The sequence below is a fragment of the Sinohyriopsis cumingii genome, chromosome 15, assembly GCF_028554795.1.
Source record: "Sinohyriopsis cumingii isolate HCF-2022 chromosome 15, ASM2855479v2, whole genome shotgun sequence".
NCBI lineage: Eukaryota > Metazoa > Mollusca > Bivalvia > Unionida > Unionidae > Sinohyriopsis > Sinohyriopsis cumingii.
Genome location: NC_142975.1, coordinates 48,900,626 through 48,916,612, shown reverse-complemented (window position 1 = coordinate 48,916,612; position 15,987 = coordinate 48,900,626). Strand labels below are relative to the sequence as shown.

General features: G+C 35.4%; 1 protein-coding gene across 8 annotated transcripts in view; it reads left to right on the top strand.

The window, feature by feature from the left end:
* The window catches only part of LOC149781770 (tumor protein 63-like), a 154,305-nt gene that overhangs the window by 78,511 nt on the left and 59,807 nt on the right, over positions 1–15,987 (top strand). Inside the window, exon 1 of one of the 8 annotated variants that reach the window (XM_089935918.1) lies at positions 10,709–10,863. The exons of 5 other annotated variants lie outside the window; for them this stretch is intronic. In XM_089935918.1, coding sequence (XP_089792044.1) covers positions 10,784–10,863 — 80 coding nt within the window. In that variant the 5' untranslated portion in view covers positions 10,709–10,783. Of the gene's footprint in view, positions 1–10,708; positions 10,864–10,959; positions 11,099–12,036; positions 12,061–15,987 lie in introns of those variants that run through there. 2 more of the 8 variants (XM_089935919.1, XM_089935924.1) reach the window with 2 other exon arrangements.

The following is a 15,987-nucleotide window of genomic DNA, read 5'->3' as shown; positions in this document are numbered from 1 at the left end:
CATGTTAATTGTTCTACTGATTACACCTACCCTAAAAAATGCATAGACCTAAATATCTGCAATTGCATAATACAGCATCTGTTTCCATGTCATTTGTTCTACTGATTACATCCACCCTAAAAATGCATAGACCTAAATATCTGCAATTGCATAATGCAGTAGTACATCTGTTTCCATGTTATTTGTTCTACTGATTACAACCACCCTAAAAATGCATAGACCTAAATATCTGCAATTGCATAATACAGCATTTGTTTCCATGTTATTTGTTCTACTGATTACACCCACCCTAAAAAATGCATAGACCTAAATATCTGCAATTGCATAATACAGCATCTGTTTCCATGTTATTTGTTCTACTGATTACACTCACCCTTTAAAAAAATGCATATACCTAAATATCTGCAATTGCATAATGCAGTAGTACATCTGTTTCCATGTTATTTGTTCTACTGATTACACCCACCCTAAAAAATGCATAGACCTGAATATCTGCCAGTGCATTACGCAACAACATATCTGGGTCTTTGTAGTTGGATCCAAGTTATAAGAGAATATATACAGTGACAAAACTGATTATTATGCTGTAACTTTGTTGAAAAAGCTCTATGTAAAAGGACACATCATATCAAACTGGCAATCCTTGTGAACCCTGCTTATGCATGATGAGAAAATAGAATTTAAAAATTAATCTTGATATTTATTTGACATTTGGCAGGAGTCCTACTCCTAAACTATGCGAGATGAATTCCTGATACCACCACCATCATCATCACAAGAAAACTGCTAACTTAAAAAATGTACAAGGATTAATCTTCCGCTGAAAATTCTGGTGATTAAAGAGAGCAAATTTAGAAAAATCTGTTTGCTCTCCGAGTATTTTGGGGTTGGAATGACGAAGAACTGCAGATTAATTTACTATAACCTCAAGAAAGCTACGCTGCATTTATTATATTATGTTGGGGTTATTAAAATGAAAACAAACTGCATCATGCTGACAAAGCAGTTCAGCCTCACCAAGAAACCAAAATTAAATGGTGTGCATTGTATTTAAATCTTTACTCTGATATTGATTTACATGTGCTTTTATTATCTTGAAAAGATGCAGTTAAGGCAAATTAAGATAAAAATTATAATGTTCAAATATATACCATGATAAATTTAAAATAGTTTTTACTGAGGCCAAAAGTTTTAAGAATGTATTACCACACGGGGGCCTGTCTCAATACTGCACTTGCATGAACTCTTTGGGAACCAGCCTGAATGTCAATGTTTCTATAATTTGTACTAAACACTCCTGTTCCTTGATACCATGAAATTGGACAGGTAAATCAGCGTACTATGTCAACTTTTTGAACTGTAGCCTTTACAAACGAGAAATGGGAACACCTTTATATACATGAATCAAGCACACCTTTACATACAGGAACACCTTTATATACGGGAGAGATGGGCACCTTGACATAAAGGAAAGAGGGACATGTTTATATACAGGAAATAGGAACACCTTTATATAGAGGAAATAGAGTTACTTTAACATACACCTTTATAATGGGGAAACAAGAACACCTTTACAGAAAAGAAACAGGGACACCTTTATAAACAGGAAACATGGACACCTTAACATAAAGGAAAATGGGACAGCTTTAGCTGTCCCATTTTCCTTTATGTTAAGGTGTCCATGTTTCCTGTTTCCATAACCTTCATATATGGGGAAATAGGGATGCCTTTACATTATGTACAAGAAACAGGGACCCCTTTACAGACTGTAAACTTTAAGGAAGTTAAAATACTGGTATGTGTGTGTGTGATTTGGATTTTTAACATAGCTTTATCAATTTTTTATTCCTATCGCTACGATGTCTGCAATGTGGCAGTTTATAATGATGCCTAGCACTGGGGCATCATGTCGCAGACATGTAGCATGATGTCTCACCCAGTTATATTATCCTAAAACCAGGCTGACCAGTCCTAACACAAGCCTCTTAATGCTGAGCACCAAGCGAGGCAGCTGTTAGTACTGTTTTTGTAAGTCTTTGGTATGATGAGGCAGATGCTATAACCACTAGGCCACCGAAGCGGTCAAAATTACTGGTAAGTTTTAGAATATTCTTTCAAGATTTTCAGCTTCTCATGGGTCGGTGGTTCTTTCCGGGTTTTTTCCGGGTTCTTCCTCCACCATCAATACTGGCCGCCATGTATAGCCTATCTTGTGCTGAAAAATGGCGTTAAACCCTACAACAACAACAAGATTTTCATTTATATAATCACTACTCAAAGCACAAGGATATTTATGGAAAGGTGTGATGTGGCCATTGTCTTAACAAATTAAGCTGTTATTAACATTATAATCACTACGCAAGGCACAAGGGTATTTATGGAAAGGTGTGATGTGGCCATTGTCTTAACAAATTAAACTGTTATTAACATTAGCACAGATACCTATAGTGTCAACAAGTTTATTTATTATGGGACATGCAACAATGAATGACCAAGGACAGAAAATTGAATTTATTGAATGGTGGACACTAACTTTTTTTGATATTATACAGTATTACTGCGGCAGGTGGCTAACTTGAACATTTTAAATTTTTCTTCAAGATTTCATTTTGAATCAATTTTGTTACTGAAATTATAGTTAATAAAAGCAGAGTTGTACCTAAGGAGTTAATGAGCCCAAAATAGCCCCTGTTATTCAATTATATTTATTGCTCTTGTTTATGTTGCAGTAACTGTTGTTTTTCTAATACACTTGAGTTGTCTCTTTTTTCATTCACATGTGATTCACCCACTTTAACATTGAGTTTATACTACTCCTTTGATGGATGATATTCATAAAGTACTTTTATTTACAGTACACACTAGATTACAATATACTTACCATACTGGTTCTTCCTCCACCATTAATACTGGCCGCCATGTATAGCCTATCGTGTGCTGAAAAATGGCATTAAACCCCACAATAACAACAACAACAACAACCTAACCTATTGCTTTCTCCATAGAACAAACCATTAATCACCTTGTACAGCATACACATATGCTACATGACGAATGAAAAACTTTGGAGACACTGAAATAACACAAACAACATCTGAATATTTCATTGGTTATTTTAAACTGGAACAAAGGATCATCATTAATTGATCACACATGAAAGCGGCAGAAAAGAATAAAAGAGTATGAGTCTCACCTGATGGCAGTCTCAGGAGATCAAATTGATTTCTCCAACAATATGGTGACTATAGGGTCAAAAATGTGTTGGTAAAATCTGTGGGAAGCTAATTAATCAAAATTAGGAAAATGTATATGACAGCAGAATATTTACATTGGATAAATAATTAACGTAAGTGGATTAATAAACATTGCAATAGAACCATATCTATCAGTGATATGCTTACTTCCAGGCTGTCAAGTTATATGATCAGTTCATAAATTATGTTTTAAAAAAAAACATTTTCATAGTATCTGATAAACAACAAGAACAAAGTTAAGCATGCTAATTACTGCAAAGTTTTTTTGGGGGGATAATTTATCACCTTAACAGAGATTTATTTTTGGGGGGTTAATAGATTAAACTACACACTCTTTGACTGCAATATAATGATGCTATTAAACATTGAATGTAGATGTATATGGTATACAATGCGAACTGTCCAGGTGTCTAACCAGCATGGTAGCAGATATCCCAATAGAAGAAACTTAGGCCTACAAATGTCATTGTGTAAATGATGCCAGAACCAATGATAATATTGTCTACTGAGACCAATGGAATTTCAAATAAACAACAAGTTACAAACAACTAGTAGCAGACAGGTGAGAATACTTCAGTTATTTCACATTTCAACTACGCTGTACCTGTAAAGACCTAGTTAGAAATTTACTCATATGCTAATTACATTTCATATCTCTGAGCTATGTTGCAAAAAATTTTAATTCAAAATTGTTATGGAAAGAATCTAAAATCAATTCAGATATAGACTGTAAAAATCAATGCATATTGCAATGTCATCATAATCAATACATACAACATAGTAATAATCAACACATATTGCATTATCAGATTTGTGTACATGACACCTTTGAAAAGCTCATTAAATGCATTGCTCCATATCAGAATGTATATGGCAGATATATTAGTGCTTCCTCAGTATTAAATGTTGTGTTCCTTTCATATCAGACCATAAATGGCAGCCACAAAAGTACTTCCATATTAAATGCAGTGCTCCCTCCATATCAGACCATACATGACAACTGTAAAAGTGCTCCCTCCATATTAAATGCTGTGCTCCCTCCATATTAGACCATACATGATAACTAAAAGTGCTCACTCCATATTAAATGCAGTACTCCCTCCATATTAAATGCAGTGCTCACTCCATATCTGACCATACATGATAACTGTAAAAGTGCTCCCTCCATATTAAATGCAGTATTCCCTCCATATTAAATGCAGTACTCCCTCCATATTAAATGCAGTGCTTCCTCCATATCTGACCATACATGACAACTGTAAAAGTGCTCCCTCCATATTAAATGCAGTGCTCCTCCATATTAGACAATACATGATAACAATAAAAGTGCTCCCTCCATATTAAATGCAGTGCTCTCACCATATCAGATCCTACATTATAACTAAAAGTGCTCCCTCCATATTAAATTTAGTGCTCCCCCTCTATATCAGACTATATATGATAACTGTAAAAGTGCTCCCTCCATATTAAATGCAGTGCTCCCCCTCTATATCAGACTATATATGATAACTGTAAAAGTGCTCCCTCCATATTAAATGCAGTGCTCTCTCCATATCAGATCCTACACTATAACTAAAAGTGTTCCCTACATATTAAATGCATTGCTCCATCCATATCAGACCATACGTGGCAGCTGTACAAGTAAACTGTCCAGCTACCTTCTACTGAGGATGTAACATAATAGTTGATACACAGCACAAACAAGTAACCACTTATACTCACTTACAAGTGGAGTCTGACTGCAAACTACACAGACCCTGATTTGATGTTGTATAATGCACCAGTATATCTGGAATTAGCAGTCTGTCATGAGCAATCAGTGCTACAAACAACAGAGACCCTGATATGCATTATGCAATGGTAGATCATGGTCTGCGTTGTTTGCAGTTGGACTTATAACTGAGTATATACTGTATTTAGTTATGTGAAACCAATTTAAGTTTGGACCTTAACAGGTAGGACTTAATTTCGCATGCAATAAATTAAGACAAAAGTGCAAAACAACGTGACCAATTTAATGGGATCCATGACAAAAAGGCAAAACAGTGTGACCAATTCAATGCGATTCATGACTAAAGGGCAAAACAATGTGACCAATTCAATGGGATCCATGACAAAAGGACAAAACAATGCGACCAATTCGATGGGATCCATGACAAAAGGGCAAAACAATGTGACCAATTCAATGGAATCCATGACTAAAGGCAAAACAATGCAACCAATTCAACTGGATCCATGACAAAAGGGCAAAAAAATGTGACCAATTTAATGGGATCCATGACAAAAAGCAAAACAATGTGACCAATTCAATGGGATCCATGACAAAAGGGCAAAACAATGCAACCAATTCAACTGGATCCATGACAAAAGGGCAAAACAATGTGACCAATTTAATGGGATCCATGACAAAAGGGCAAAACAATGCAACCAATTCAACTGGATCCATGACAAAAGGGCAAAACAATGTGACCAATTTAATGGGATCCATGACAAAAGGGCAAAACAATGCAACCAATTCAACTGGATCCATGACAAAAGGGCAACACAATGTGACCAATTTAATGGGATCCATGACCATAACCACATTATACGAAAAGCAGTTGAGGGGCTTTGTAATAAGGGATTACTTTACAGTAATGCTAGAAGCTCTGTCTCCTATTGCTTAGGGATTTTAACATAAGGAACTACTTTACAGTAATGGTAGCATGTATGACATCAATAACTGCCCAGCTTGGAACACTGAGACAGATTTTCATGTCCACCATGTACCATATATGCTCACAAATAAGTCAAGTCAAACTGCAAACAACAAAGATCCTGAACTGCTGAGCATAATATGACAGCAGATCAGAGTCTATATTGCTTGTTCTATTTATATACTCCTTACAAACAGCAGACCTGGGTTTGTGCAGTTTACAGTTGGACTTATAAGAGAATATACATGGTATGTAGTTATTTTAATCATTACTGTTAAGATATGCAGGCCACTCCTGTCATTCAAAATTAATTAATAATTCAGGTGTGACACCTGAAACAAATTAAGCTCTCATTTGAAATTCCTTCCACCATATGCATGTTGTTCACCCAGATTACCTGTTACATTTAATAAACTGTAGCAATTGATCCTAAGTGACTTGTAGCCAACAAAACTAGTGTCAAATAAGAAAACAAGAAGAAAAATAAACTTTTAACTGGATGTCCTATTAATTCTGCACTTCAGTTTAAGATCAATGTAAAATTATTCATTAAATGCAAAGATAAATTTAAAATTGGCCAATCAAATGTTGTAGAATTTACAAAATCTAAGTCTTCATGATACTATATCTTTTCGTTCTTTGTCCCATTTATGGCAAAGTAAACATTGTAAATTTGCTTCTAATGCCATTAATACATTTTTGCAGTAAAATCTTTATTGCACTGCAATGATCTTAGGAAACTGAACATCTACAGTTTGACAAGCAGCAAGATCAATGGAATGCAAACTTAATTTTCTTTACCAATTATCAGGGCATTTGAATCTCATACTTTCATGAATGTATACAGTTTTGTAACCATAGCAACTAGAGATTAGCATACTTAAATAAAAAAAGCCAACTGGTTTAAATTATGACTACAATGTCACACTTGGCTGAAGAAAATGTTCACTCAAAGATCATTTAATCTCCATTATAGAATTCAAAATCTCCTCCCTTTCAGAAGGTCACATTTCACTCCACCCTGCTGAGTATGTTAAGTTGTAATTCCACCATATCAAATCTTTTCTCACAACATGGGAACTTTTGTTAAGTTGTTTCACAGTAAAAAAAAGAGTAAAAAGCTACAAGTCTGTAACATTGTAATTTACTTACCCTATTTTCAGCATATATGCAGTTAATGTTATTTGAGATTGCAATGACAGTTTAATTGTTGTGCACAAAATACAAACTGATGAAAAACACCTAAATGAGAAGATTACAAAAGCTTTAAATTTTATACCAGTACCGTATTTTGAATAGGAATGGAAAGTAAAGATTTCTTGAAAAAAATTTAAAATAAGCTGAAACTTTAAGCCAGGTTATGCTTTGTTTCTCATAATTCGAAAATCACATTAAGTCTGACAGAAGTCCTAAATCTTGTCCAGGCGCCTAAATTGATTTGGTATTTTTTTCCTTCTCCATAACCACTGTACATGGTATGGCCATAATACTATGATATAAAATCTGATATCCAAATTTCTTTCCCCAAGACCATTTTGAATGTTATGGCCATGCTATTTAAATCTTTTACTTTAAATTTATGCATTTAAACATACAGAAAAGTATCCAGCTTCAAAGCAGGGCAACTTGATATGTCTCACAAACAAGACAATTTTGCATAGGCATCAAAGCTGGTTACTTCATTGTCTACCACACTAATATTGCATAGGCATCAAAACTGGTTACTTCTTCATTGTCTACCACATTAATATCTTCACCTGCCTACCACTGCAGATGGGGAATGGTTGTACCAAAAGAAATTCAGTGACAATATCCCTGTTTTAATATAGAATTTAACATTCTTAGAGTAGATCAGATACTGTTTTCCCCTGAATATCAATGCTGCCAGTGCCCTACATATTTCTGTTCAGTAACAAGATACATATCTGCAACAAAAGCATTGAGTCCATATGAACCCCATCTTTTATTGTAACTAATTTCACATTTAGATACTTTGTTTCACAACTGCTCTACCACAAATTAAAGGGAAACACATAATCTTGACCTCAAGCATCAGGTTTTCTACCTCATTTCATATGTGTTGACAAATGGTACAGTATAGATTTAGTGTCAATTAATGGTACAGTGTAGATTTAGTGTCAATTAATGATAAAGTATAGATTTAATGTCAATTAAGGGTAAAGTATAGATTTAATGTCAATTAATGGTAAAGTATAGATTTAGTGTCAATTAATGGTACAGTGTAGATTTAGCGTCAACTAATGGTACAGTATAGATTTAGTGTCAACTAATGGTACAGAACAGCTTTAGTGTCAACTAATGGAACAGTATAGATTTAGTGTCAATTACTGGCACAGTATAGATTCATTGTCAATTAATGGTACAGTATAGATATAGTGTCAATTAATGGTACAGTATAGATCTAGTGTCAACTAATGGTACAGTATAGATTTAGTGTCAACTAATGGTATAGCATAGATCTAGTGTCGGGTAATGGTACAGTACAAATCCAGTCGCAATGGTGGACTAACTATTATTCTGGTGTCAAATTTACAATACATATTATAGGTATTTGCATGCACTGCAAAAGATCCAAACTAAACATATCAAAAGGTTTATGCCTGCTAGATATTGATTAATAATAGTACTTTCATTTTCCATCTTGTTTGACTAATTTCTTCCACTTCATTCACCTACCAGTACAAAGCTTCTGACACCCTGCTGACACTTGCTAGCCATTTTCTGGCCCCTTATAGAAAATATTTTCATATAATTTCTTGTAACTTATTAAATCATCTCAACAAGATATATTAAAAAATATGTGCACTGGCAGATCGGGGTCGCACAAAGCACCCGAGTCCATGTTGACTGTTCTGCTGATTATGCCTAACAAACTGCATAGACCTGAATCTGCCATTGCATGATGCACTGGTCAATCAATCTACCATATATACTTGCTTACAAGTTGAGGCAAACACATCTGACAGCAATTCTGGGTTTGTACAGCTGGATCTGACATGTACATTAGCATAGATGGTAGTCAAAAAATGCATATATAGCCATAACTCAAACCAAAGCAAATTATTTACCAGGTGTATTTTTTATCTTTCCTTTTATGTAAGTGTGATGTTCAAAAGAGAATTGTTTTATTAAGCTATATATACTCTTATTTAATACTTTCCTGTTGCATTTTTATTAAATGCTAGCCCATTCTTCCAGTTTACTTTCATTTCCATTTCAGCGTTCAAGTACTCTTGTATATTTACTTTAGGGGCTTCAGGAATGCTACAACTGGGCTACCAGTTTCTAATTTCAGGTAGCTCAGTAATCATGAAGACTAGTTTCTTTTTTTCTTCAAATAAATAACAAAAAAGACACAGTAAAAGGAACTGAGGAAGGAATTAAGATAAAGGCTGAAGTCTCTTTTTTTAGGCTACTGAAGTTATGCTGGGCTACGTGCATTTACTCTGGTTATTTTCTAATATTGAAATTTGCCAGATCCTGCAAATTAAAATGACCAAACTTAATCAGGTTTTTTTTTTTATTCATATGAGATTAATTCAGCTAAAGATAATGGTTACCTTATTCATTTAGGTTCAGCAATTTGTGAAATAAATCCCTACTTCAGTCTTTAAATTAATCAAATTGTCAATTATAGGAAAGCAAACACTTAGTGAAGACAGAACTGCAGTGAAAGCTGTCACAGGTCACAGCCTGCTCTAATATGCTGTACCCATTCGTAAACAGAGAGAGAGAGAGAGAGAGAGAGAGAGAGAGACAAACTGACAAAGACTAATATTGCTTATGAATGTATATATTGTGATAAGAGTTGGTATATCAAGGGAAGTAACTCATGTTACTTATTAAAGTAATTGAGGTATTAGGATTAGAAAAATCGAGTATATAGGGAGATAGAAAAATCCAGTATATAGGGAAACATTAGAATACCAGGACAAGGGAAACGTCTGAATACCAGACAAGGGAAGCATTCGAAAACTAGGACAAGGCAAACATTAGAATACCAGGACAAGGGAAACATTTTAATACCAGGACAAGGGAAACATTTTAATACCAGGACATGGGAAACATTAGAATACCAGGAAAAGGGAAACATTTTAATACCGGGATACAGGAAACATTTTAATACCAGGACAAGGGAAACATTTTAATACCAGCACAATATCATCCATAATGATTTCTTTTAAAGTTTAAGACCAAAACTATTAATTCATCACCTGATATATGCTTTAATACACATGGTGTAAGTTAAAGACCTGTCTTCCAATTGTTAATACCTTTACTTAGTACATTTTGTAGATTCATAAAAGTAAAATATCACATAATGGATTGCCAATAGTGACTGTGTAACTTTTAAAAGGTGTAAATCAATTTCATGTAATAATTTGCAAAAGTTGTACTCCATCGTTACATTTGACTACGCGCAATTGCCACTATTTTAAATAGTATTTAGGTCTAAATGACCGAGAGCTGTTCAAAATCCAGAACTAGATTTCATTGAGTGTTCATCATCTGCCGTGTTTACACATAAGAATGTTTACGGTACAAAGGTACCACAATAAAGGTGTTGAGAGTATAATATTCGGGTGAATCGGTCCATTGATGCCATACGATAGGTATAATTTGCGAGGACTGTATGACTCCGGGGCCAATGGACAATCAGAATGTTACCCCGCCGGTTATTCACATTATCGGCGCGAACGGGAAAGTGACTCCAATGAATCAATTAACTGTTATCTACCGCTGCTAGCCGTTGATTGGTTGGACCGTTATCCCCTTGTCTGGGCACTATAAAATTTAGTTCTCTATTCAAACATGACAAAAACGCTTAAAATGGTCTTAAAGGAGGAGGATACCATATGCTTTCGCTCAAAAAATCCTTGGTTAGGATTAGGGTAAGTTATATTTACATATAACCCATTTCACTCTAATGATGTTTGTTGTTGAGACGTGTTTTCGCGCGTGTGAATATGCTATACATTCCACCATCAGGAAAACCACGTGCGCTTTACATTGTTGTAGTGATATCTAGGGTTCTGCTTCAACATTTCTCAAAATGTCGTAAAATATAGCATGTTTCCTAGGTTCTTCCAGCAGAACTACAGATCCAAGATCACTTTCTTTACATGCGTGAGTATACTAAAAGATCATGCATATTTTTCAAATAAAGTATGGTTACAGGTATGGGAAATCGTAAACAGATCTCACAAAATGGCGGATTGCATATAGTGAAGTACAGGAATTTGTGTATTGTATGAATGTGTATTGAGCGACTTGGTTTTCAAGTAGACCTGCATGAAACAGACTGATTGGGTTTTCAAGTAGTCGTGCATACAGTAGGAGGCATTACTGGAGATTTATTGATGTTTGCTCACAGGTGATCTAGTGACTCGATGTTTTTATAGATTATCAATGTCAGTTATTTCCACAACGTTGTCTGTCGTTTTTGCGCACGTAAGGTTTCCGCCTCCAATATTGACGCAAAACGCTTACCGAATTCGACCGATTGACCAAAATAATATACTGCAATGCTTACCATTTTAAAGAGGCAATTGTCACCAGCATATTCTGTTCAAAATAATATTAATTTTGTACACACGAGATACCACCACCGTGTTTTCGTGACTTGCCATATGACGGCCTATTCTGTGCACAGCATTGAAAAGATGCAATGTTTATCTGTCGTACTATAGAAATGAAATACATTACTTTGAACTGTTAATGTCAGCAGTTCAGTCGAGTAATTAGATCAGGCTTATAGCTGGTTTTACAAAATTAGCGTAACAATGCCAATAAATAGCAAGCAAACTAAACTGATCTTATGAGAAAAAATAGTAAAGTTCAACATGTCATAATTTTTTTTAGCTTTTATTTGGAAGCAAAACAACAATGAACAGGATATAATGTGTTTACAATGTCTTGTTTATGGAGGAAAAAGTGACTAAAGAAATTACAAACAGACTACGTTGGGGAATTTCTTGAGAATCTCGTTCTAGCAGCAAGTTGACACGTTGGGTAGCAGACAGTTTTGTATGTGTGGGACAACTTTGTGCAAAATTGGAACTTGGATTAAGATGCAGAATTGTTTTAAGGTATACATTTCCTTCGTTTATATGATGTATATATTTGTATGATTCTAAAAGATACATAGTAAATAGGATTTTGTGGGTTACAGGTTCCAGAAGGTCATGGAGTGGGTCTTGTTGTTGACATTTAGAAATCACATTTTCGTATGCATTTAGAGTCAAAATGTGTGATAATTTTGTACATTTTATAAATATCACTTTCCTTAGTTAATGTACAATCATTTGTTCTTGATACAAAATGGATGTTTGACAAAAAAAAAACACCACATGATCCATTGTTTATATAAATAATGTATCGTTGCACAGAATTACCAGACGTGCAACTGCTCCAGTTGCCTAGTGGTTTGAGCGACCGCCTCTGATGCGGGATGTCATGGGTTCGATCCCTGGCAAAGTCATACCAAAGACTTACAAAAATGGTACTAACAGCTGCCTCGCTTGGTGCTCATTGTAAGAGGTTAGTGTTAGGCCTGGTGTCAGGATAATGTGTCTGGGTGGGTCATAATGCTATATGTCTGCGGCATGATGCCCCAAGTGCTAGACATCACTGTAAACTGCCACACTGCAGACATCTTAGCGTTATGACTGTAAAATTGTTAAAGCTACGTTAAAACCAAATCACACACACACCTGATGTGCAGAATTGGCCGACATGGAGCTTGATGTTAATGTTAATATTTTTATTTATTTTTAAATCATATTTGGAAAGTTCGTGTGCTTCCAAGATTTATTATAGTTTATGAGAGTCATACAATGTAAGATTTGCATCGTGATATATACATATGAACTGATATTTTTGGGAGGGTACATATTACTGCCAGTACAATTCCCTCATGAGTCAAAGTGGAACCCAATGTATAAAAAGTTGGCAGCCCATAATAACACTTTTGAATCTTATTGCTTTATTATACTTACCCCAAAACAGCTTTTCTTTATCAAAGTAAATCCAGTTGCAATCAAGTGCTTCATTTTCCGACTCATATTGATTGGTTGAAGAGACATGGCAGTGTCTGTTGAAGTATAGGTCCATTTTCTTTAAGGAAACAATTGTCTTAAAATCAATTTGCTAATTAGACATGTTTGTTTCATCCAGGAAATGTAAAAAGAAAATTCAGCAACCTGTCACAAGTTTCAGTATCTAGCCTAGCTATTTGACAAATTTTAAATAATATTATTTACTAAGATGGAAAATCAGTCTAGGTCATGCCATTGTGGAATTCGTACAGATTTCTGAAACATGGCAAAAAAATCACCCAATATTCTCAAGGCCAATCTTTATTTCTTTTCTGTCTTATGGTTCCAACTGCTTCGGTGACCTAGTGGTTAGAGCATCCGCCTTGGATGCGGGAGGTTGTGGGTTTGATCCCCAGTCGAGTCATACCAAAGACTTACAAAAATGGTACTGACAGCTGCCTCGCTTGGCACTTGGCGTTAAGAGGCTAGTGTTAGGACTAGTTGGCCTGGTGTCAGTATAATATGACTGGGTGGGACGTCATGCTACATGTCTGCAGCATGATGCCCCAGTGCAAGACATTACTATAAACTGCCACATTGCAGACATCATGCAGTATGACTGAAAAATTGTTAAAGCTACGTTAAAACTCCAAATCACACACACACACACATCTTAAGATTCCTCCGGGGGCCCCGAGTAGTCTAAAGCGCTCACTGTTCCAGATCACTGCCATCTCACCTCTGTCTGCGTGGGTTCGAGTCCAAGGCTCGGCTAGCATGGGTACGTGGGAAAGCCTGCCAGTAGCTTCTCGTGGGTTGGTGGTTATTCTCTGTGTTTTCCAGGGTTCTTCCTCCACCAGTTATACTGGCTGCCATGTATAGCCTATGTTGTGCTGAAAATGGCGTTAAACCCTAGAACAACAACAATAAGATTCCTTCCCCCCCCCCCCCCAGCATCTTTTTTCCGGTTCATTTTAAGGGTTTGGTTTGGTGCTTTATGGCACAGCAACAAATGTATGTTATTTAATTCCAAGGTAATAAGAGTAATGTGCCTTGCTCATGGACACACCACAGTAGCTGACCCTGGCTGGACTGATGGTAGGATTCAAAACTGCACCCCTTTTATTGTGCACCTGGTATGCTAACCATTGAACCATATAAAGGGACTAAATTATCAATTCACTAGTTAATCATTGTTTTAATTGAATAACCAGAAGAAGTTGCTTTTCAAATAGATTTTTTAGACTGGTTGTCTAGTAGGCAACCATACGTTTTGGATTTTTTACCTGCTTCGGAGAATTTTGATCAGTTCTGACATACTACATTTGGCCTAACAATACATGTATTTAGCAGACAATAATGTGCCTGAAAAATCTTGTTTGGAGTTATTTTTTGTAACTTATACAATCAACATTATTTGAAGAAATTTGTTTTGAGAACAGCCTGCTGACTTGGAATGTTTGGGAAACTGTTCTTGCATTTGGCTGTTAGGCAGATGTCAGCCAGATGAGTTATCTCGGTGCACTTGGCCTTGTTGCTTGTGGCTGCAGTATAATTTGTGCACACAGACATATGCAGGCCATAGTAAAAGATACCACACGCATCAAATTAGATACAGCTATTTACATCATATGTAGTAACAGGAAAAGATAAATTTCATCGTCCAAATTTTTTAATAAGCCAACTACATTAGCTATTTAGGTCTTGGGAGATCCAGACCATTATGTCCTGACCAGGTGAAAATTACCTGGGCCAGGTAGATGTGCTAATATTCAATTCAACATCACTTTAGATTTGGTGTGCATCAGTTACAGAAATATCAACTTTGCTTATCTCCTTTTTTGTAGTCAGTCTAGAACATGTTGCAAAGGAAATTTGTTTCCCTTTTTTACACGGGTACCAGATGTACATTTGATAAGAAAATGGGTGAACATTAAAAACATATTATTTAGCAGTTTGATGCCAAGCCCTTGATTTTTTTATGGTACAAAAAAATTCCTGGTTTTGAAAAAGTTTAATTTTATCCTAGCACATGGCGAGTTAAATGGCAATGTTTATTCATTGAAAAATGGGGTTACCATAGTAACTCATTAAGTATCTCTTCACACTGCCACACATTTTGTAATTTGTTTGCCACTGTTCTTTATGAAAGGGATATCAGATTTTCAGTTTCAAGATCCTTCCGTTATTTTTACTGTCATGACTCAACGGGCATGTACACGGAAATTGGGATACAACAATTACTGATCAGTTGAACTCCGTTGGAAATGCATGCCTTACCACAACTTGGCATTCATGGACACATCTTCAATAGCAATGTTCTTTGTTTGCAAGAAAGGATGTAATGCAAAAATTTTACCTAGACCCCTGTGACTGGCTTTGAACAGGTGTGTTCTAGACAGTATTTTCAGGGAAAATGGTAATTTTCAATTTGTTCACAAATTTACCAGATAGCAAAAGTAGTGATTGTTTATCTGATAGAAATCAGAAAGTTATTTTTATCTGAATTTGGTGGTATTTGTGTCTTTGACTTATTGATGTACAGAAATAATTATTTCAGTGAGATACTGAAATTGTGGCCAGAGCAGACTTATATGTTTGGTAGCAAAAGGATATCAACAAGGTTAGAAATCAATAAATGGGATCCTTTATTGATAAAACGAGGGTGAAAACCTTTTTTTTTTGTGCTTCCCTTAGTTAAAGACTGTATCACTGGATCTTCTTGCATCTTTTTTCTAAACTAATTTTTCATAACCATGTAATGGTGCACAGTCCCTACTTGAAATATTTCATGCAAAATTCCCATTTTAGTATTTTACTCAACAAAAGTTTTATTTCAAATTGATAGTCTTAACCTGATAATTTTCTCCCAGGTCTTATTAAAATTCATCCAAGAAAAATTCATAGGGCCCTTGCATCATTAGCATTTGCCTGCTCCTTAGATTTCTTTAGAAAATACGAAATATGTTTACAGGACAT